General features: G+C 52.7%; 1 protein-coding gene across 1 annotated transcript in view; it reads right to left on the bottom strand.

Moving 5' to 3' along the window:
• Positions 1–20,285, bottom strand: part of SNAP91 (synaptosome associated protein 91) — a 62,703-nt gene extending 42,418 nt beyond the window's left edge. Inside the window, exons 1-4 of the mRNA XM_064169412.1 lie at positions 20,193–20,285; positions 19,376–19,538; positions 1,820–1,962; positions 127–202 (exon numbers count right to left, since the gene is read on the bottom strand). Of these exons, the coding sequence (XP_064025482.1) occupies positions 127–202; positions 1,820–1,962; positions 19,376–19,505 (349 nt within the window). The 5' untranslated portion in view covers positions 19,506–19,538; positions 20,193–20,285. The remainder of the gene's footprint in view (positions 1–126; positions 203–1,819; positions 1,963–19,375; positions 19,539–20,192) is intronic.
• Positions 20,286–21,195: the final 910 nt, after the last annotated feature.

Genomic DNA, 21,195 nt, shown 5'->3' with positions numbered 1-21,195 from the left:
GCTTGGTTGAGCTCCTGGCTTCACTAAGCACTTCACCTTGTTGCCTTACTTGCATCTCAGGAATAAAAGAGCAAATGAACAACAGCATCTCATTGAGAACCTTGTTAGGATTATAGATGTGCTTACCATGAGACCCACTTTTGTCCAGAAAATTGCTGAGGTTGAACAATGTGTTTCTAGATGCCAGGTACTGGATAAATCTCTGCAACACAAAGTTATTTGCTTATGGCAGGCTGCATCTGAAGGCTTCCTACCTCCTACCAATGCAGTACCAGCAGACACACAAGACAACACAGATTCTCCTCTTAGCCCCCAAGCCCTTCCTCATTTATTTTTCATTAATATATAGAACCAGTCAGGGTTGGAAGGGACCACAAGGATCAGCCAGTTCCAACCCCCCTGCCATGCCCAGGAACACCTCACACTGGAATCTGCAGGGTGAGGCTGGTAGTCAATGCTAAGTGTACCAACTGAGCACTTCCTGGCAGTCTTGACAGACTTCCTCACTAGTGGGATAGGCCCAGGTAAAGCAGACACAGAAAAGGGAAGGTTTAAGAGCCAGGCTGGGAAATCAGAGGCACAGATCAAGTCAAACCACAGGAAATCAAACTGCAGATTCTTCTGTTGTTTGAAGATGTTCAACTGCTGCCACCCAGGCTCTACAAGGCTATTACAGAACCAGTCAGGATTGGAAAGGACCACAAGGATCATCCAGTTCCAATCCCCCTGACATGTCCAGGGACATCTCACACTAAAGCAGGCTGCCCACAGCCTCATCCAGCCTGGCCTTAAACACCTCCAGGGATCAGGCTTCCACCACCTCCCTGGGCACCCCCTGCCAGGCTCTCACCACCCTCATGCTGAAGAATTTCTCCCTAAGTTCAGCTTAGTTACACTTAGCCTGAATCTCTGAATACACAGAACTACATTTTGTGTACAAGACAAACCAGACTGTGAGAGGAGCAAAACAATGGTTGATCCTCAGAGAGATCTGAGGAAGCACAAGACTGATCTGCGTACAAAGCACCACATCCAGGCTAGCCCCAAAGCACCACACCCAGGCTAGTGCCAGACTTTCCAACCCAGCAAGCCCTAGCTCCAGCCAAGTTATGGGGCTGCTGTAATGACCAGCAGGCCCCACATCAAGGACAGGAACTAACAGCCTGAAACAGTGAGGGAAATCCAATATTGGCCAAAAAACCTTGGAGTGGTAAAACAGGAGGAGAGTAAAAAGACTTTATGCTGTGACAGTGGAGAGGTTCATTGCATGAGAACATTTTCTACACCCAGCCAGAGAGGAGCTGCTTAGCAGCCATATGAAAGCTCTCCAAGTATGCTTTGTTTTCACACAGCTATACCAATCTACACAGAACAACCAAAAGCACGGGCAAGAACAAGCAACCCAAAAGGCTATCAAATGGAATTGACAGCTCCAGCTAAAAGATGTTAACGCTCATGCTGAGAGCACAGCTATTTGGACAGAGGTGCAGATGCAGCAGAACACCAACTCTGACTACAGCCAAAACATCCCAGGTAGGTTTTAACCCTTCCCTAGCTCTGTTTCCAGAGAGCACATCAATTGCCAGCATGCTGGAACAGGCTGCTGCCTGCTCTGAGGCTATGGTTTTGTAGGTGAAGAGACATAACGGGCATGCCTCCAACCAAGCTGCTCAAGGGAAGCCTGCTCCTCAGCATAACCACTCCTGCCCAGTGTCGTCATGTCCTTCCTGGTTCAGAAGAGATGCCTCTGCACTAGGAATGTTTTCCTCTTGGAGCCTGCTGAGTGTCAGTGTGGCCTCAGAAAGCCAGTTCCACTTACCTCATTGCCATGAACCATGAGATGATGTGTGGTAACTAAGGCTTTGAACACGACCACCCAGCTGCTGTTCGTTGCTCGCTCAAAAAGCGTATCAGCCATCTGAGGAATATTCACATTGGTTTCATTAGTTGCTTGGATCAAGTCTGGAAGAGAGAGAAGAGGAAGGTGTTAGGTGCTACAAATAACATAAAGAAGTCTGGAATATGGAAAGAGAGAGAAGAGAAAGAAAGAAGAGAGAGGAGAGGGAAGAGAGAGGAGAGAGAGAAGAGAGATAGGAGGGAGAGAGGAGAAAGGAGAGACATGAGAGGAGAGAGAATAGAGGAGAGAGGATAGAGGAGAGAGAGAAGAAAGGGAGGAGAATCTGAGCCTTGTGAGGGAAATTAGCTATGTCTGCAATAGGCCAAGTTGAAGAACTTCCTTTTGTTCAGCAGGAAGCTGGAAATTGCTTTGGCCAGTGTTAAGAGAAATCTGCCTTTCCAAACTCACCCTCATGTCATGCTTAGGAGGTTAACTGAGACTTTTGGCTGTTGAGATCTGACTCTTTACAAAGCTTTGCCTGCAGGTGAGCCTCTGGGGCAGATTCCAACATCCACACTCACCAATGGTTTGGCAGAAGACTTCCTCTGCAAAGGCAAAGACATCTTTCTGCTCCTCCTCTACTCTGCCCTCTTGAGACCACACCTGGAGTACTGTGTCCAGTTTCAGGCTCCCCATTCAGGAGAGACAGGGACCTGCTGGAGAGAGTCCAGCAGAGAGCCAGGAGCATGAGTGGGGCACTTGAGCATCTCCCCTGTGCAGAGAGCCTGAGGGCCCTGGGGCTGTTGAGTCTGGAGCAGAGAAGGCTGAGAGGGGATCTGAGCAATGTGTGCAAACAGCTGAGGGGTGGGGGCCAAGGGGAGGGGGCCAAGCTCTGTTGGGTGCTGCACAGCAAGAAGCCAAGGAGCAATGGATGCAAAGTGGAGCAGAGAAGGTTTCAGCTCAAGGGGAGGAGAAACTCTCTTTTGCATGGGCATAAAAGCTGCTGAGTTGTCTCCAGTTTCAGGCCAGTGGAATGATGCTCTGTAACAAGACAAAAATTCTCTGGATCTATTGATCTACTGTAAAATGTTTGCTGTCAGGATGGGTTTTGGGTTTGCCTGTGGGTGTTTGCAGGGTTTTTTGCAGAGCACCTCTGGAGATGTGAAGTTAACTTCTATAAGCTCAGCAATACTCACTGCCAAGGGAATGAGCTGCCCAGGGAGGTGGTGGAGTCACCCACCCTGGAGGTGTTTAAGGATGGTTTGGATGTGGTGTTTAGGGCTATGGTTTAAGGTTAATCTTGTAGATAGGGCTCTAGGTTGGACTTGGTGATTCTGAGAGGCTTTTCCAGCCTGGATGTGTCTGTGACTCTGAGGCAGCTCTGCTGACAAAGTGTTCCAGCAGCCAAGCCAGGCTGGTGAGTGACAGCAGTTGAAGCTCACAGAGCTCCAACCACTCTCCTCGATCTTGTTGCACAAACAGGCCAATAATCTTCTCCTCTGTAGTGCTGATTAATGCATTAGAGAAGGCAGTCACAAGTGGCTTGCTCACTGTGTGCCCTGCTCAAAGGTTTCACTGCAGATGACAGCATTTGGCCTTAGTGCATGCAAACAGGCAACAAATATGTAAGCTTTCAGCCCTAAGCTGCAGTGCACAGCTCAGTATGGAAGAGAGGGGCTAGGAGAGCAGACTGAAGAGGAGGCAGCAATGTGCCCAGGTGGCACAGAAGGCCAATGGCATCCTGGACTGGCTCAGGAGCAGTGTGGGCAGCAGGACAAGGGAGGTTCTTCTGCCCCTATACTCAGAACTGCTCAGGCTACACCTTGAGTGCTGTGTCCAGTTCTGGGCTCCTCCATTGCAGAGAGATGTTGAGGTGCTGGAAGGTGTCCAGAGAAGGGCTATCATCTATCAGTTCCTCTCTCCCAGCACCCCCAGCTCCTTCTCTGCCTGACTGCTCTCAGCCACTCTGGCCCCAGCCTGTAGTGCTGCTTGGGGTTGTTGTAGCCAAAGTGCAGAGCCCTGCACTTGGCCTTGTTCAGTCTCATCTCCTTGGCCTCTGCCCACCCATCCAGCCTGGCCAGGTCCCTCTGCAGGGCTCTGCTACACTCCAACAGCTCCCCAGCTGCTCCTAGCTTGGTGTCATCTGCAAACTCACTGATGCTGGACTCAATCCCCTGGTCCAAGATCATCAATAAAGATATTGAACAGGAGAGAAATTCAGGAGGCTTCAACTAGTTAGCTTTGTGGCATGGCTTAATGGCAAACAGCTCTGCAAGGATTAACCTCCCATCACCTTTTTCTTTTTTCCCCACTTCAAATGAGTAAAATCTTTATGCATGGTTTAATTCTTTGCTGTGCACTCTAAGTAGTAGGCTTAAATCTACTCGTTCTTGTCTGCTCAACACACTGTAATTACACATGTCCCAAACCATTCAGAGCTGCAGAGCGAGGTGCCAAACCCTCCAGCAGCTCAGAGACTGACTTGAGTGGCTTTAGGAGCAGTGCCTTGTAGCTTCCATTGCCAGCACTGGTGGGAGTGAACCCCTCTGAGATTTCATTGTCTGGCATCCATTGACAGAATCCACCAATCACAGAGTCATGGAATTAACCAGGTTGGAAAAGACCTCTGTGATCATCCAGTCCAACCTACCACCTAACACCTTCTAATCAACTAACCCATGGCACTTGCAGCCTCCTCTTAAACATCTCCAGGGATGGGGACTCCACCACCTCCCTGGGCAGTACCCCAGGTCCCTCTCTGCCTGGCTGCTCTCCAGCCATTCTGTTCAATGAAGGTGATCCTCCCAAGAAAGCCACAGGTCATTTGTTGATAGACACCAGATGAGATTAAGAAGCAGCAGGGCTCACCAGAAGCCATATGAAATAATCTTCCATGGTTGACTTCACTTGGGGTGCCCACAAGTAGGGCAAACAGGGATTAAAGGGAGCTGCCCAGTGAAGTTTCTGCTGGTGCAAGCATCCATGTCAAGCACACCGAGAGCTAATCCCCAAAGCCAGCAACTCAGCTCAAATGCAAATTCCAAGCAGAGTAAGGAACCAGGGATTGCACAGCAGCAGCAGCAGCATTCAGCCTGACCTTCACAGAAGTGAAGCTGCTGGAGAATGAAGACCTCCACACCCTTCATGGGCATCAAGAAATGGGACAAAATTCAATAAGGGTAAAGGTAACTGGGAAAGAGCAATTCCAGGGAGCAGGATAGGCTGGGGATTGAGATGTTGGAAGGCAGCAAAGGGGAAAAGGATTTGGAGGTCCTGGTGGATGGGAGGTTGAGCATGAGCCAGCAATGTGCTCTGGGGGCCAGGAGGGGCAATGCCATTCTGGGGTGGGTTAGAAGGGCTGTGGTGAGTGTAGGTCAAGAGAGGTTCTCCTGCCCCTCTACTCTGCCCTGCTGAGGCCACATCTGGAGTAGTCTGTCTAGTTCTGGGGCTTTCAGTTCAAGAGGGACACAGAAATGCTGGAGAGAGTCCAGCACAGAGCCACAGAGATGCTGAAGGGAATGGAACAGCTCTGCTAGGAGGAGAGCCTGAGGGAGCTGGGGCTGTGCTGCTGGCAGAGGAGGAGACTGAGGGGGGACCTCATGGATGGTTACAAATATGTGCAGGTGAGTGGCAGGAGGCTGGAACCAGGCTCTGCTGGGTGATGTCAGTGCCAGCACAAGGGGCACTGGGTGGGAGTTGAGGCAGAGGAAGTTCCATGGAAACATGACAGAAAATGTTGTCCCTGTGAGGGTGACAGAAGCCTGGCAGAGGCTGCCCAGGGGGGCTGTGGAATCTCCCCCTCTAGAGACATTCCAGAGCTGCCTGGATGTGTTCTGTGTGATCTGCTCTGGGTGCAAGGGATGCAAACTGGATGTCCTGGGTGATCCTGCTTTTGGCAGGGGGGTTGGACTGGATGCTCTCTGGAGATGCCTTCCAACCTCTGAAGTTGTGTGCTTCTGTTCAGAGGGATGTGGGTGCCAGCCAAGGAGCAGCTGTCACTCCAAGCTGAACTGTCAGGTGAGTTACCTCAGCACCCTACACTCAGTTGCCAGCCCCTGCCAAACCCTTTTGACAGACCTTCCCCTCTGCTATCCTGGGCATGCCAACAGCTCTCTGTCACCTACAGTGATTAAATAATGCCTGGGACTTAGAGGGGAGGGGAAAAGGTCAAAAGAAGGCAGGACTGTTCCACAGATGGGCTAGGCAAGAACTGACAGAAGGGCCTAAGTAATCTTATGACCCTCAACCAGTGAAACAGACAAGGAACAGCACAGGTGCTCCTGTGTAAGACCTGTAGCTGCACAGGGAAGCTGCAGCACCCCACTGAAAGAGCTGAACTTCCCAGGTCTATCTTGAGAGCGACCACAAAACAGTACTGGAAAGCAGACCCAAGTCACCAGTTTCTGCTTCCATGTCCTTGCTTGTGAGAACATGAGGTGATGTTAACATTGGCAGCTTTGAGAGCCAAGCAACTCCACAAACAAGAGGTGGGAAGCTCTCTGTGAGGTGGAAGTTCCCCATCTCTTCTTTCCACTCCCATCCCACTCCATCACCACAAACATGCATCCTAATCTGCCTTCTACTCAGCTCCTCAGGCAGACTACCAACTCAAGCCTCTATCCCATCTTCTTCCCCTAAAGTTTGCCTCAAGAGTTCCCACGTCTCCTCTTGTCCTTAGCAAGTCCACCCTTCAAAGCCCAGCACCTTCCAGATATTGCCTGTGCAATTTAACAGAAGCACAGAATTAGCCAGGTTGGAAAGGCCTCTGAGCTCCTCAAGTCCAACCTATCACCTAACACCTTCTAATTAACTAACCCCTGGCACCAAGTGCCTCATGCAGCCTTCTTTTAAACATCAGAATCATAGAATGGGTTAGGTTGGAAGGGACCTCAAAGCTCAGCCAGCTCCAACTCTCTGCACTGTCATGACAAGACCTTGCCAGTAGTTCCTCCCCAGCCCTCCTGGAGCTCCCTTCAGATACTGAAAGACCACTCCAAGGTCTCCTCAAAGCCTTCTTTTCTCCAGGCTGCAGAGCCCCAACTCTTGCAGCCTGTCCCAAACAGACTTGACTTCAGACCCCCAACTCCTGTCACCCTTGAAACCACACAACTGCACCTCACACCATGACAAGCTTCTACACAGGATTTCTGCCCCCACGCCCACACACAGACACAGTCATACTACCCACAGCATTCTGTTTTGCAGAAGAGAAAGAGAGTTTCTACATCCCTATATCAACCACATGAAGAGTCTGGGCAGATGACTTCAGACACCACCAAATTTCTCTTGCAGCTTCCTCCAGCTTCAAGCATGACCAAATTTCTCTTGCAGCTTCCTCCAGTTCCTCAAGCTTATTTAGCCTTAGAATCATCTTACTGTTACACTACCCCCTCCTACATGCAATAGTACAGCCCTTCCTAGACCACCAAATAACCTCTTCTGAAAACAAAAATCAAAGCAATCCAAATCTGCTGCCTGTATGCACTGCTGGATTTTGTTCCCCATCCTCCTGAAGGCTCTGCTAAGGCAAGTGGGAAATGAAGCAGAGGTGCTTGGTGGTACCCAGCAATGGCTGCACCAAGGGCAGGTCATATCTGACACATTTAGTGGCTTTCTATGATGAAGTCACAGCAACAGTGGACAAGGGAAGGCCAAGTGATAGCATCTACCTGGGCCTGAGTGAGGCATTTGACTGTCCCACAGGACATCCTGGCAAGTGCACACAAGGCAGCTGTCTCACCATGTACTAACCATGGGGGGAGATGGCACTACAAAGTGTTTTAAAACAAGCATAAACACTTCCAGGTTACAAGATAGAAGTTCCTGGAACTTAAAGTTCCACTGATTCCAGGGGAGAACTGGTGTCTGGGGTGGATTAGAAGGGATGTGGTTAGTAGATGGAGAGAGGTTCTCCCTCTCTGCCCTGCTGAGGCCACATCTGGAGTACTATGTCCAGTTCTGGGACACTCAGGTCAAGAAGGACCTCATGGAACTGCCTGAAAGAGTCCAGTGCAGAGCCCCAAAGATGCTGAAGGCAGTGGAAGCTCTTCCTTAGCAGGAGAGCCAGGTTTCCAACTGTGGCCTGTAATTATCTGCCTGTGAGGTGCACAACCTCAAGCATTGCCTGTTTGGTTATATCAGTTCTTAACTCTTATCACTTGGCTGTTTATGATCACTTGAAGGGTCAGCTGCAGATTTTGCCCAGAAGAGAATCACAGCACCATGCAGGCTGGCACAGCCCCTCAGCAGCACCAACTCCAACCCAGAACCCTGCTCTACAGGATTCACCTTAAACCACAGCCCCAAGCACCACATCCAAACCAGCCTGAAACACAGCCAGGCTGGGGGACTCCACCACCTCCCTGGGCAGCTCATTCCACTCCCTCACCACTCTCTCCAGGAAAAACCTTTTCCTAATGTCCAATCTAACCCTCCGCAGGCTCAGCTTGAGGCCATTCCCCCTTGTTCTGGCTCCAGTTCCCTGTGAGCAGAGCCCAGCAGCAGCCTCTGCACAGTGTCCCTTCAGGTAGCTGCAGCTAGCACAGCTCCACCAGCAAACTAAGGCGTTCATGTTTGCCACAGCAGCATGGGATAGAGATCACACAGTCAGTCACAGAAGCATACAATCAGTCAGGGCTGGAAGGGACCACAAGGAGCAGCCAGTTCCAAGCCCCTGCCATGCCCAGGGACACTTCACACTAGAGCAGGCTGTCCACAGCCTCATCCAGCCTGGCCTGAAACACCTCCAGGGATGAGGCTTCCAACATTTCCCTTCGGGAACCCCTGCCAGGCTCTCACCACCCTCATGCTGAACAACTTCCTAACATCCAAGCTCAATCTCTCCATTTCCAGCTCTGTTCCATTCCCCCCAGTCCTATCACTCCCTGACAGCCTAAAAAGTCCCTCCCCAGCTTTCTTGTGGCCCACTTCAGACACTGTGACCATTTACTGAGATCTTTGCAGGCAGCCTCCACGTGTTGGGCTGATCTTGCAGCCCAAGCACAGCTGGCAGAAAGCAGCACCCAGCAGAGGCACAGCACAAGAGCTGAGTTGCCACCTTGCTGTTGTTTCCCTCCTGAAATGAAGGAACCCTGGCTAGTGCCAGCCACCCCCAGATGATCTACCTTCTCCAGAAAACCATCTGGTTTTAACAGCCCTGCAGAAGTGAAACTGTCACCAGCTCATTAACTGCCCAGAACAGCAACGGCGCTAAAACCCACTACAGACCTCCACCAGACTGCAAAGGGCCTGGCAGCAGCCTGATGTCTCAGCTGCACTGTTTAGCTGGTACACACTGGGGATGGATTAAACAGAGTAGGGATGAGACAAGATGCAAGCAGCCTCAGTCAGGAGTTAATTAGCTACAGCCTGTGTGCTAGAACAGGTCAGCTGAGTGGGCAGACAGCAGCTGACACATCTGCTGAGGAGAGACTGAGAGAGTTGGGGCTGTGCAGTCTGGAGAGGAGAAGGCTCCCAGGTGACCTCACTGTGACCTTCCAGTATCTTAAGGGGACTACAAGAAAGCTGGGGAGGGACTTTTTAGGCTGTCAGGGAGTGACAGGATTGGGGGGAATGGAACAGAGCTGGAAATGGGGAGATTCAGCCTGGATGCTAGGAAGGAGTTGTTCAGCATGAGGGTGGTGAGAGATTGGCACAGGTTGCCCAGGGAGGTGTTGGAATCCTCCTCCCTGGAGGTGTTTAAGTCCAGGCTGGATGAGGATCTAGACAGCCTGATCTAGTGTGAGGTGTCTCTGGGCATGGCAGGGGGCTTGGAACTGGCTGATCCTTGTGGTCCCTTCCAGCCCTGACTGATTCTGTGATTCTGTAATAGCCTTGTAGAGCCTGAGGGACAGCAGCTGAGCACCTTCAAACAAGAAAAGAATCTGCAGTTTGATTTCCTGTGTTTTGCCTATGAGGAGAGGCTGAGGGAGCTGGGAGTGTGCAGCCTGCAGCAGAGGAGGCTCAGGGAAGAGCTCATTGCTGTCTGCAGCTGCCTGTGAAGGGAGGCTGTAGCCAGGTGGGGTTGGGCTCTGATGCCAGGCAGTCAGGGACAGAACAAGGGGAGCCAGCCTCAAGTTGTGCCAGGGCAGGTCTAGGCTGGATGTGAGGAGGAAGTTCCTGGCAGAGAGAGTGATTGGCATTGGAATGGGCTGCCCAGGGAGGTGGTGGAGTGGCTGTCCCTGGAGGTGTTGAAGCCAAGCCTGGCTGGGGCACTTAGTGCCATGGTCTGGTTGGTTGGGCAGGGCTGGGTGCAAGGTTGGGCTGGGTGAGCTTGGAGCTCTCTTCCAAGCTGATTGATTCTGTGGTTCTATGATTTTAGAACATTTTGTGAACTAGCAGAGAGGCTTAAGAGAGATAAAAAGATCTGCCAGAGGCACTAGGAGCCTGCCAGGCTCTGCAGGCTGAGCACTGACCATCTGCTACGGCAGCACCCGCTGCCATTGTGTCATCCATGCCCATACCAAGCCAAGAGCCAGCTTGAAGTGATTTGGGACAGTAACATGCCCCTGTGGCCAGGAGAGCCAGTGGCATCCTGGGGTGCATCAGGAAAAGTGTGGCCAGCAGGGCTAGAGAGGTTCTTCTCCACCTCTACTCTGCCCTGCTGAGACCACACCTGGAGTATTGTGTCCAGTTTTGGGCTCCCCAGTACAGGAGAGACAGGGACCTGCTGCTCAGCTGCTGCTACCCAGGCTCTACAAGGCTGATACAGAATCACAGAATCAGTCAGGGCTGGAAGGGACCACAAGGAGCAGCCAGTTCCAACCCCCTGCCATGCCCAGGGACACCTCACACTAGAGCAGGCTGCCCACAGCCTCAGCCAGCCTGGCCTGAAATATCTCCAGGGATCAGGCTTCCAACACCTCCCTGGGCAACCTGTGCCAATCTCTCACCACTCTCATGCTGAACAACTTCTTCCTAGCATCCAGGATGAATCTCCCCATTTCCAGCTTTGCTCCAGTCCCCTCAGTCCTATCACTCCCTGACAGCCTAAAAAGTCCCTCCCCAGCTTTCTTGTAGCTCCTATCAGATAGTGCAAGGCCACAAGAAGGTCACCTGGGAGCCTTCTCCTCTCCAGACTGAACAGCCCCAACTGCCTCAATCTCTCCATATTCATCTACTAAAAAGAAGTGAGCAAAACTACAGAGTGGTCATTGGCACACACAAGGAAATCACAGAACCACAGAAATATTCAGGTTGGAGAAGCCCCTCAGGAGCATCAAGTCCAACACAGATCCCTACTCTACAAGGCTCACCCTAAACCATAAGCCCAAGCACCACATCCAAACCACCTTTATACACATGCAGGGTTAGTGATTCCACCACCTCCCTGGGCAGCTCATTTCAGTGCATGAACGAGGCTCAAAGAAAACAGATGAAGCACTCCATCGCAGCTTGAGTGCTGCCTCCAGTTCTGGGCTCCTCAATTCAAGAGAGATGTTGAGGTGCTGGAAGGTGTTGAGAAGGGCAGCAAGGGTGGGGTGGGGCCTGGAGCACAGCCCTGTGAGGAGAGGCTGAGGGAACTGGGGGTGTGCAGCCTGCAGCAGAGGAGGCTCAGGGCAGAGCTCATTGCTGCCTGCAGCTGCCTGCAGGGAGGCTGTAGCCAGGTGGGGTTGGGCTCTGCTGCCAGGGACAGAAGAAGGGGACACAGCCTCAAGCTGTGCCAGGGGAGGTTCAGACTGGATGTTGTGAAGAGGTTCTTGCCAGAGAGTGATTGGCACTGGAATGGGCTGCCCAGGGAGGTGGTGGAGTCCCCATCCCTGGAGGTGTTGAAGAGGAGGCTGCAGGAGGCACTGGTGCCATGGGTTAATTAGAAGGGTTAGGTGCTAGGTTGGACTCGACAATCTTGAAGGTCTTTTCCAGCCTGGTTGATTCTGTGATTCCATTATTAAGGTCTGCTAATGGAAGTCAGTACAGCAGAGAGCTCTGACTGGCTGCAGACTTTGTCACCCATGACCTTGACAGAGAAGGTTTAACAGAAGGATTTTAAGGACTGCTGAAAAGAGACTTGCACAAGCAAGCCTTCAGCTGAGGCAACACCAAGGGGAGGGAGGGCAGGACCAGCCAACCTGCCTCTATCAAGTTACACTCCTAGGATGAAAGAACGTTTAATATTACACTGCCTACCCACTCTACTCTTTCCACAGCCTCCCTTTCCTGTCCCTAGGCATTGCACCACAAGAAGACAAGCAGAGAACAGCTCCAATGCGCAGGCAGGGGTGATCCTGCTCCCGTTTCAACCTTTGCATCAACTCCAACAGCTACATAGCTTCAGATTGATGCTGAGAAATTAGGGGTTAGCTAAGTCTTAGCTTAATTAAAAGGGCAGCCTTGTCTTGGTACTACACATGGCTTAATATAGCTTGAGGCCCTGGGGGAACTGAAAAGGACCTGCTGCAGAAGGTCCAGCAGAAGGCTACGGTGATGATGAGGGGACTGAAGCACTGCCTAAGGAGATGAGGCTGAGGCACCTGGGGCTGCTTAGCCTGGAGAAGAGAAGACTGAGAGGGGATTGAATCAATGTCTGTAACTATCTGAGGGGTCACTTGCTCCCTGGGATACGACAAGGAGGTGGCTGCATGAGGCACTTAGTGCCATGAGTCAGTTAATTAGAAGGGGTCAGGTGACAGGTTGGACTTGATCTCAGAGGTCTTTTCCAACCTGGTTAATTCTGTGATCTAACAGAGATCTTTACTGATCCTAGGAAATTAGTTTAGTCATTTGCCACTTCTGTTTCTACTCTAAGAGACCACAGCAATTCAAACTTGCTGGGTCATCCCCTGAGTTTGCAGAAAGACAAAAATGCTGCAGGAAAAAGCAAAGGCTCTGGCACAGCCCTGCAGCTCAGCTACCAACAGGAATTAAGCCATACATTTCCTTTCAAAGCCATGCAAAACTGGGCACAACCACAGAACCAGTCAGGTTGGAGAAGCCCCTCAGGAGTTCCAAGTCCAACCTACAACCCTGCTCTGCAAGGTTCATCTTAAACCATAGCCCCAAGCACCACATCCAAACCACCTTTAAACACAACCAGGGTTGGTGATTCCACCTCCTCCCTGACCACTCTTGCCATGAAAAAAATGTTTCCCAATGCCCAATCTAAGCCTACCCAATCACAGCTTGAGGCTGCTCCCCCTCATTCTGTCACTAATTACCCACAAGAGGAGCCCAGCAGTGACCCCCACTCTTTGAATTCTGTCTTGTAACCAGTTTCTAATCCACCTCACTGTCTGCTCTGCCATCCCACACTTCCTGAGCTTGCTATGTTAAAACACATGATGGAGGGGGGAGGAAATAGGCAGGTCTGAACTCAGCCCCCTTTGTAAAGAATCAGCAAGCTGCCAACATCTTCACCAATGCCACTGATGAGGGCACAGACAGAGTTTGCTCAGCAGGTTTGCTGATGACACCACACCGTGGCGGTAGAGCTGCAGGCTCTGCTGCCATCCAGAGAGCCCTGGACAGGCAGAGCTGGGCTCAGAGGAACCAAATGAGGTGCAAAAAGGACAAGTGCAGAGTCCTGCACCTGGGCAGGGATAATAAACTGCAACAGCGCAGGCTGGGAGGTGACTGCTGGAGAGCAGCTCTGGGGAGGGGGACCTGGGACTGCTGGGGGAGGACATCCATGGCACAGCAATGTGCCCTGTGGCCAAGAGGCCAATGGGCTCCTGGGAGGCATTCAGCAGAGTGTGTCCAGCAGATCCAGGGAGGTTCTCCTCCACCTCTACTCTGCCCTTCTGAGACCTCATCTTGAGTGCTGCCTTCAGTTTTGGGCTCCCCAGTTGAAGAGGGACAGGGATCTGCTGGAGAGGGTCTGGCAGAGGACTATGAGGATGATGAGGGGACTGGAGCACTGCCTGGTGAGGAGAGGCTGAGGGACCTGGGGCTGCTTAGTCTGCTGGAGAGGAGAAGACTGAGAGGGGATTGAATCAATGTCTATAACTATCTGAGGGCTGGGGGTCAGGAGGGGGGGACAGGCTCTGCTCACTACTGCCTGGGATAGGACAAGCAGCAATGGATGGAAGCTGCAGCACAGCAGGTTCCAGCTCAGCACAAGGGGAAACTTCTCTCCTGTAAAGGTCCCAGAGCCCTGGCACAGGCTGCCCAGAGAGGCTGTGGAGTCTCCTTCTGTGGAGCCTTTCCAGGCCTGTCTGGATGTGTTCCTGTGTGCCCTGAGCTAGGTTGTGTGGTCCTGGTCTGGCAGGGAGGTTGGACTGCAGGTCCCTTCCAACCCCTGACACCTGTGATCTCCAGAAGTTACTTCCAATCCCTGGCATCCTGCGATTTCAAAGTCATCTCCCTTCTCTGAAAGCTTTTCCCTGTTGACAGCAGAGACACCCCCACACTCAAGGCTGGAAGCTTCCTTTTACTTGCCCCACACCACTACACCCTCAGTGGAGCCTTCCCATGTGTTTCAAAAGAGTTCTGAGCATGAAGCTTCTGTTCTGTGCCTCAGGATTCTCCTTTCAGCTGATTTAACAGAGCTTATATACCTTTAATGCAGCCCATCTCACTCACCCACTCTGCCACAGCCCTTCTCACTGCAGCAAAATCAAGTTGCTAATCCCCACTTCTTCCTGGGAATGCTCTCCTTGTTTGCTGTATCTAATCATCATTTATTTAACACAAGGCAGTCAGCTGGGGGAGATTAATCCATATCATTGCAGGGACTTCAAGACAACTGTAAGATGAGAACAGTTTGGCCAGTCCAAAAGGGTCAGAGCTCTAAGATGCCAGCTGCAATGGCTTGCCACGAGCCATTAGAGCATTCTAGACTGACATTCCTCTTCTCCCCACAGGGATCTGGGAAATGCATTTAATGCCACCTGCTACAACTTCCAGCAGTGGCTGGAACTTCACCAGTATGAGAGAGGGAACTCAAGAGGATGGTAAATATCAGTGACTATTTGACAGCAACCTCATCACATTGGAGTCCTTGGTTACAGGAGGAGCCTGTGCAGTAGCCAGGATCCCTGCCAAAAGGCAGCCACGAGGTAGCATCCATATTGCAGCCTGGACTGGGAAGCTGTGCAAGTGCAGCAAACCACACAAACACCAGCTCAGCTTTTTGTTCCCAGAAGACAGGCAATCTGCTTTCTCCTCCCTTCCTCACACATATGCACTCACACCCAGATCATGCCTGTTATTCCTCAGAGTAAACTCTCTCTAAGTAGCACTTGCTTAAAGCCTGAATCAAACCCAAAAAATCCCACACCTCCATCATCTGTCATCTTCCTGTAACTCTCTGCAGCTATACCCTCTGCAGAAAACAGGAAGCCAGGCAGCACAGGGGCTCATCCTCACAGGACCACCTCACTCACGTGAAATAGTTCACAGGAACACAGATGTCAGGGGTCGGAAGGGACCCAAAGAGATCTTCCAGTCCAACCCCCTGCCAGAGCAGCACCAGAGAATCCAGCACAGGGCACACAGGAACACATCCAGACAGGCCTTGAAAGGCTCCACAGAAGGAGACTCCACAGCCTCTCTGGGCAGCCTGTGTCAGGGCTCTGGGACCCTTACAGGAAGGTTCCCCATGTTTTGAGCTGGAACCTCCTGTGCTGCAGTTTCCATCCACTGCTGCTTGTCCTGTCCCAGGGAGCAGTGAGCAGAGCCTGCCCCCCTCCTGACCCCCAGCCCTCAGATAGTTATATTAGATCCCCTCTCAGTCTTCCCCATCACATTTACAAAGCCCAGCTGCCAAGCAGAGCAGGGGAAGGTAGGCTGTGTGACACAACACCTGCCCATTACAACCCTCATGGAGTTCCCTAAGGACCAATAACAGAACTAAAGCTCCTCAAAAAGCATGCCCCAAACCACTGCTTTCTTAAGCTTTAATCATCTGAATCCTTTGCACCTTGGCTCAAAATTTATCTTAAGGCATTGGCAAGTTCCTTTCTCCACACCTCCAAACGCTGCTCAGCCAACCTGAAATGCACTCTGCTCTATCTGCACCCAGCTGCACCTCTGGCATGCAGAGGGGCACTGCTCATTCAGAGGGTGAGCTTGCAATTGACTCATCACAGCATGTAAAGTCCATTTTAACACTTGCTGACACATCAGCACTGAAGGCATTGCCCAGCAGTGCATAATTAGGAGATGCCTTGAATTTGAGCCCAAGGATATTTGCTCTTTAAATAAAATTCAAACTGATTTTTATTAATAGTCCATGACACTGAATGTCCCCAACAAGGGTCTGCTTTCCAGAGAACCACAGAATCAAGCAGGTTGGCAGAGAGCTCCAAGCTCCTCCAGCCCTGCCCAATCAACCAGACCACGGCACTAAGTGCCCCAGCCAGGCTTGGCTTCAACACCTCCAGCCACGGCCACTCCACCACCTCCCTGGGCAGCCCATTCCAATGCCAATCACTCTCTCTGACAACAACTTCCTAACAACATCCAGCCTGAACCTGCCCTGGCACAGCTTCAGGCTGTGTCCCCTTCTTCTGTCCCTGGCTGCCTGGCAGCAGAGCCCAACCCCACCTGGCTACAGCCTCCCTGCAGGCAGCTGCAGACAGCAATGAGCTCTGCCCTGAGCCTCCTCTGCTGCAGGCTGCACACCCCCAGCTCCCTCAGCCTCTCCTCACAGGGCTCTGCTCCAGGCCCCTCCCCAGCCTTGCTGCCCTTCTCTGGACACCTTCCAGCACCTCAACATCTCTCTTCAATTCAGGAGCTCAGAACTGGACACAGCACTCAAGGGGTGGCCTGAGCAGTGCTGAGTACAGGGGCAGAAGAACCTCCCTTGTCCTGCTGCCCACACTGCTCCTGAGCCAGCCCAGGATGCCATTGGCTCTGCTGCCCACCTGGGCACACTGCTGGCTCATCTTCAGCTCCTCTCTCCCAGTACCCCCAGCTCCCTCTCTGCCTGGCTGCTCTCAGCCACTCTGGCCCCAGCCTGTAGCAGTGCTTGGGGTTGTTGTGGCCAAAGTGCAGAACCCTGCCCTTGGCCTTGTTCAGTCTCATCCCCTTGGCCTCGGCCCACCCATCCAGCCTGGCCAGGTCCCTCTGCAGGGCTCTGCTACCCTCCAACAGCTCCACAGCTGCTCCTAGCTTGGTGCCATCTGCAAACTCACTGCTGCTGGACATAATCCCCTAGTCCAGATCATCAATAAAGATATTGAACAGGACCAAGCCCAGCACTGATCCCTGGGCACAGCACCTGTGACAGCTGCCAGCTGGATGTGGCACCATTCACTGCCACTCTCTGGGCCCAGCCCTCCAGCCAGTTCTTTTAATGGCATCAGATATTTAAACTCTCAAGTCTTAAAGACACCCTGAAAAGATGAATTAAAAACAGAAGGGAAAATAAAAATGAACAGGGATGTCTCCTCCCAGGAAATGATCATTTCCTCTTCTTGTGTGTCTTACACATGGGTGAGTATGAAATGGAATGGAACTGTATGCTACTGGCTTCAGCCTCATCCACATTCATTTTCTGAAGTAGCAGCAGCCACACCTGGTCCCTTCCCAGACCTTAACATAACACTGGTGAATTGTTTCTGCTCCACTTTAATCCTGCCTACTTCACATAGTACTTTTGTTTATTTACATATATAAGCATACAGACATACAGTCTCTGTAAGCAGAGAAACACATATGTCTATCTAAAATATATAAGCACATGGGCAGAGACAGAGAGAGATACAGAATCTTCCTCAGCATGAGGAAGTACTTCTTGCCTGGAACAGTCCCAGAGCCCTGGCACAGGCTGCCCAGAGAGGCTGTGCAGCCTCCTTCTGTGGAGCCTTTCCAGCCCTGCCTGGATGTGTTCCTGCATGACCTGTGCTGGATTCTCTGCTCCTGCTCTGTCAAGGGAGGTGGACTCAATGACCTATGGATGTCCCTTCCAACCCCTAACATTCTGTGATACATATTCTCACACACTGCATGCTTTGAAATACATGAGCTTTGGAGGGCTTCTTTAAGCTGAAGCCTCTAGTAGCAGATACAGTTGGACAGTCCAGACACAACCTACAGCTTACAAAGTGTTGGAAGCTTTTGAACAGCAGCACAGGAGACATCAATAACCAAGATGGTTTTTCAAAAGACATAAGAAAGCAGGAGAGAGAGGATGGCAGCAGAAGAGAGAGAGGAGAGAGAGGGAGAGTGGATGGCAACAAAAGTGAGAGAGGGAGAGTGGATGGCAACAAAAGAGAGAGAGGGAGAGTGGATGGCAGCAAAAGAGAGAGAGGGAGAGTGGATGGCAGCAAAAGAGAGAGGGAGGGAGTGGATGGCAGCAAAAGAGAGAGGGAGGGAGTGGATGGCAGCAAGGCTGCAGATCCATTTAAACAGTGGATTAGACTTAAGTCACTCTTCAAGCAACGCTGCTCACATTAGCATCTCCTAGACACACATACAAGAGTATTTAGATACTCCATATGGAAATATCTAATTACTATTGACAGTAATTAGATATTTAGATATGGAAGAGTGGCATGTTGTTTGCCACTCGATGGGTTAGCTCTGAAGTCATTAGAATTGAGACCTGGAATTATTTTACACCTTCTTTTAAGAAACACCACCAGAATGGTAGTTACATGCACCTATGCACCTGCACCAGCACTACTTAGTAATGGCCAGCAGCCAGGAGACTGCTTGGTATAAAAGCTGCTCATCTTTACCTGAAAGTGTTTCTTACCATATCAAACCAAACAGCAACAACCAAAGTGAAAATCACTTAACTTCAGGCATGAAAATGTTGCTGGAGATCTACTGGGTTCATTGCTGGACAGAGTCACTATCTGATAAACGAAGGCAATTAACACCACACAAATTCCTTCACCACTGCTTGGTGCCTCCAAGCAGGAGTTGAGTGAGTCGAGAAGAGACAAAATGGTCAAGACAAAACATCAGTAGCTCACTGTTTTTGAGGAAAGGTTTTCACTTCGACCTTGTTTCAAGGCATTGTTACATGCCCATCCAGAACAGACACAACTCTGTGAAACTAAGTCACCAGCCATCTTCAGCAAAACACGAGGCAAAACGACTGGACAGCTCATAAGTTGCTGTCAGCTGCTTGGGACCTCTGCAACAAGCCCTTCAACTGCCCAAAGGCTGACTCGATGCGCGGTGTAGAGCTATCCAAGTGGCCTGTCATGTAAGTACACCACTTCAGAAGTCTGCTGAGGAGCTGGCCCACACTTCCTACCGCTGCGTGGACAACTGGGCAACTCCTGGTGTAGCTTTTATGTCTCTGCCTAGCTTAATCCTGAGCAGAGAAGGCAGTGACAAGCGCCTGTCCATTTCACCCTGCGTCAAACTCCCTCCCCTCTTCCCAAGCCACGTACTCCACAAGGCAGGCTTCCCAAATAAAAGAGGTCACGAGGGGTAAAAACCGAAAAGAAATATGGCCGAAAGCTGAGTATTATGCAAGAAGAGAAGAGATGCAATAATAACTCATCCTCTCCTGGAGATCTGTCCTAGCCCTTAGGGTTCTCCAAACGGGATTACAGCGAGTGCGACAGCCTCACGGCTCCAGGCACCCACTGCGGAGCCCCGCGGCTTGGCTGGGGAAACAAACAAACCCAAAGGGATGCTCACAGTCCAGGTGCTTTTTCTTGGGCCCCATCACTTCATGCGTGGTGGCTTTGCAGACGGCTCTGGCTACGGCCGATCCCGTAACGCTGTACTGAGCAGCTGCGATGCGATCCGTCAGCGTCTGACCCGACATCTTCGCCTGGCGTGCCTGCTGCTGCTGCCTGCTCTGCAGGGGCGGCAAACACGGAGGGGAAGGGGAGATTCCGCGTTTATTGCCACGAGGAGGCGGGGAGCTGGGGAGAACGGCGAGGGACACACGCACACGGGCACACGCACAATGGTCCTTCAGGCAGCCCGGCCCCTCCCGAGGCACAGCATCCCCCCCTCCGCTGCCCGCCCCGTTGTGTAAGCCTCTGCCTCCAGGCACCTGGGGCCGAAAGAAAAGGTATCTCAGGCGATGCCAGGGGAGGATAGAGGGAAAATCACGATGGTGGCAGAAGGAGGCTGCACACTAATAACGTACGAGCCCCTTGGAGGGGGAAAAAGACCTCCCTCAACACACACACCTGCCTCAGTAGCGCCCGCCCCAGGAACCGGCCCGCCGAGGAGCCGCCGCCGCGCCCCGGCCCCGCCGCAGCGCCCGCCCCGCCGCCTCTCCAGCGGGAGATTATGGCACCGTTGCGCCATGTTATGCCCTCCTGGTGCCTTCCTCCACAGCAGCCACTCCTCAGCACCGATGGGGACGACTATTCCCCTACCCCAGCCCCCCACCATGCCAGGAAACGGGGCACCGTTGGATGCGGCGGCGGCGCCCAGCGCCATGCAGCAGCCCGGGGCGGCGCGGCAGCGATAGAAGATGAGGCGAGCGTCAGCGGCCGACCTGTCAGTGCGTCCTTCCCTCCCGTCCTCCTGCAGCCGCCGCTCCGGGGAGGGCACCACCGCCACCGCCGCCGCCTCCCGCCGCGACCGCTGCCAGGCCCCCTGAGCTGCCCGTTGGCGAGGCGCCCCGCGGCGCAGCACCCTCCCCGGGCCCGGTAGCCCCAGGTGCGGGGCGGGCTGCCCGCTGCCTCCTCCTGCCGCCGCCGCCGAAGATGCGCTGGGCGTCCACGCCCGGAAGCCGCTGCTGCTATTTCCAGCCGGCGGCTTAATCCTCCCGCAGCCTAATCCCCGCGCTACTGCCGCAGCAGCGCCGCCCCCTACCCCGGTGCAAGAGGGCGGGACGGAGCGGACCGGCGCGGCGCTGCCGTTGCCGCCGCAGCTCGCTGGACCGGCGCAGTCAGGTGACCCCCCCTCCTTAGCTCGGTACGGCAGGGTCTGGCCGGGCCGCTCGGTACCGCGGGGCAGACCCCTCTGCTCCGCCGCGCCTCTTAAAGGGGCCGCCGCTGCCCGCTGCGAGGTGTGCGGGGAGGCGCGGCGCGACCCGGGGCCGCCACCCTCCTCCTCCTCCTCTTGCTCGCCTCCTGCTACCCCGCGGGGGCGGTCGGAGCTGCTCGCACAGGCCAGGGAGGATCCTGCGCGGGAGCCGAAGCCACCGACGCCGCTCCTTGTCTGCAGTGTGGTCCTCTCGCCAGCGCCTGAGATGATGCACAGAGGGATCCCGAAACTGCACACCGGCTGGATTTCTCCAGAATCTTTTTATGCTGTTGTTCTCAAAGGCATCCAAAGCACGTCCCACAAAGGGTGTTCTTTCTGCTTATCTGTGACACGCTAAGGGTCTCGGTCCCAACCCTGCGCTGCTGTGCTGGGGAGGAGGTCTTGCCACAGTCTGTACTGTGTCATTGAAGCCTGACCGGAGCGATCCGCGGAGCACCGCAAAACGTGGCGGACATCTACTGCCACAAATCGGCTCAACTTAGTTTTGGAGTAAAGTGGCTCGAAGTGGG

This window comes from Pogoniulus pusillus, chromosome 31 (genome assembly GCF_015220805.1).
Source record: "Pogoniulus pusillus isolate bPogPus1 chromosome 31, bPogPus1.pri, whole genome shotgun sequence".
NCBI classification, from domain to species: domain Eukaryota; kingdom Metazoa; phylum Chordata; class Aves; order Piciformes; family Lybiidae; genus Pogoniulus; species Pogoniulus pusillus.
The sequence above is the reverse complement of the archived record's forward strand: the minus strand, read 5'-3'. Positions and strand labels throughout refer to the sequence as shown.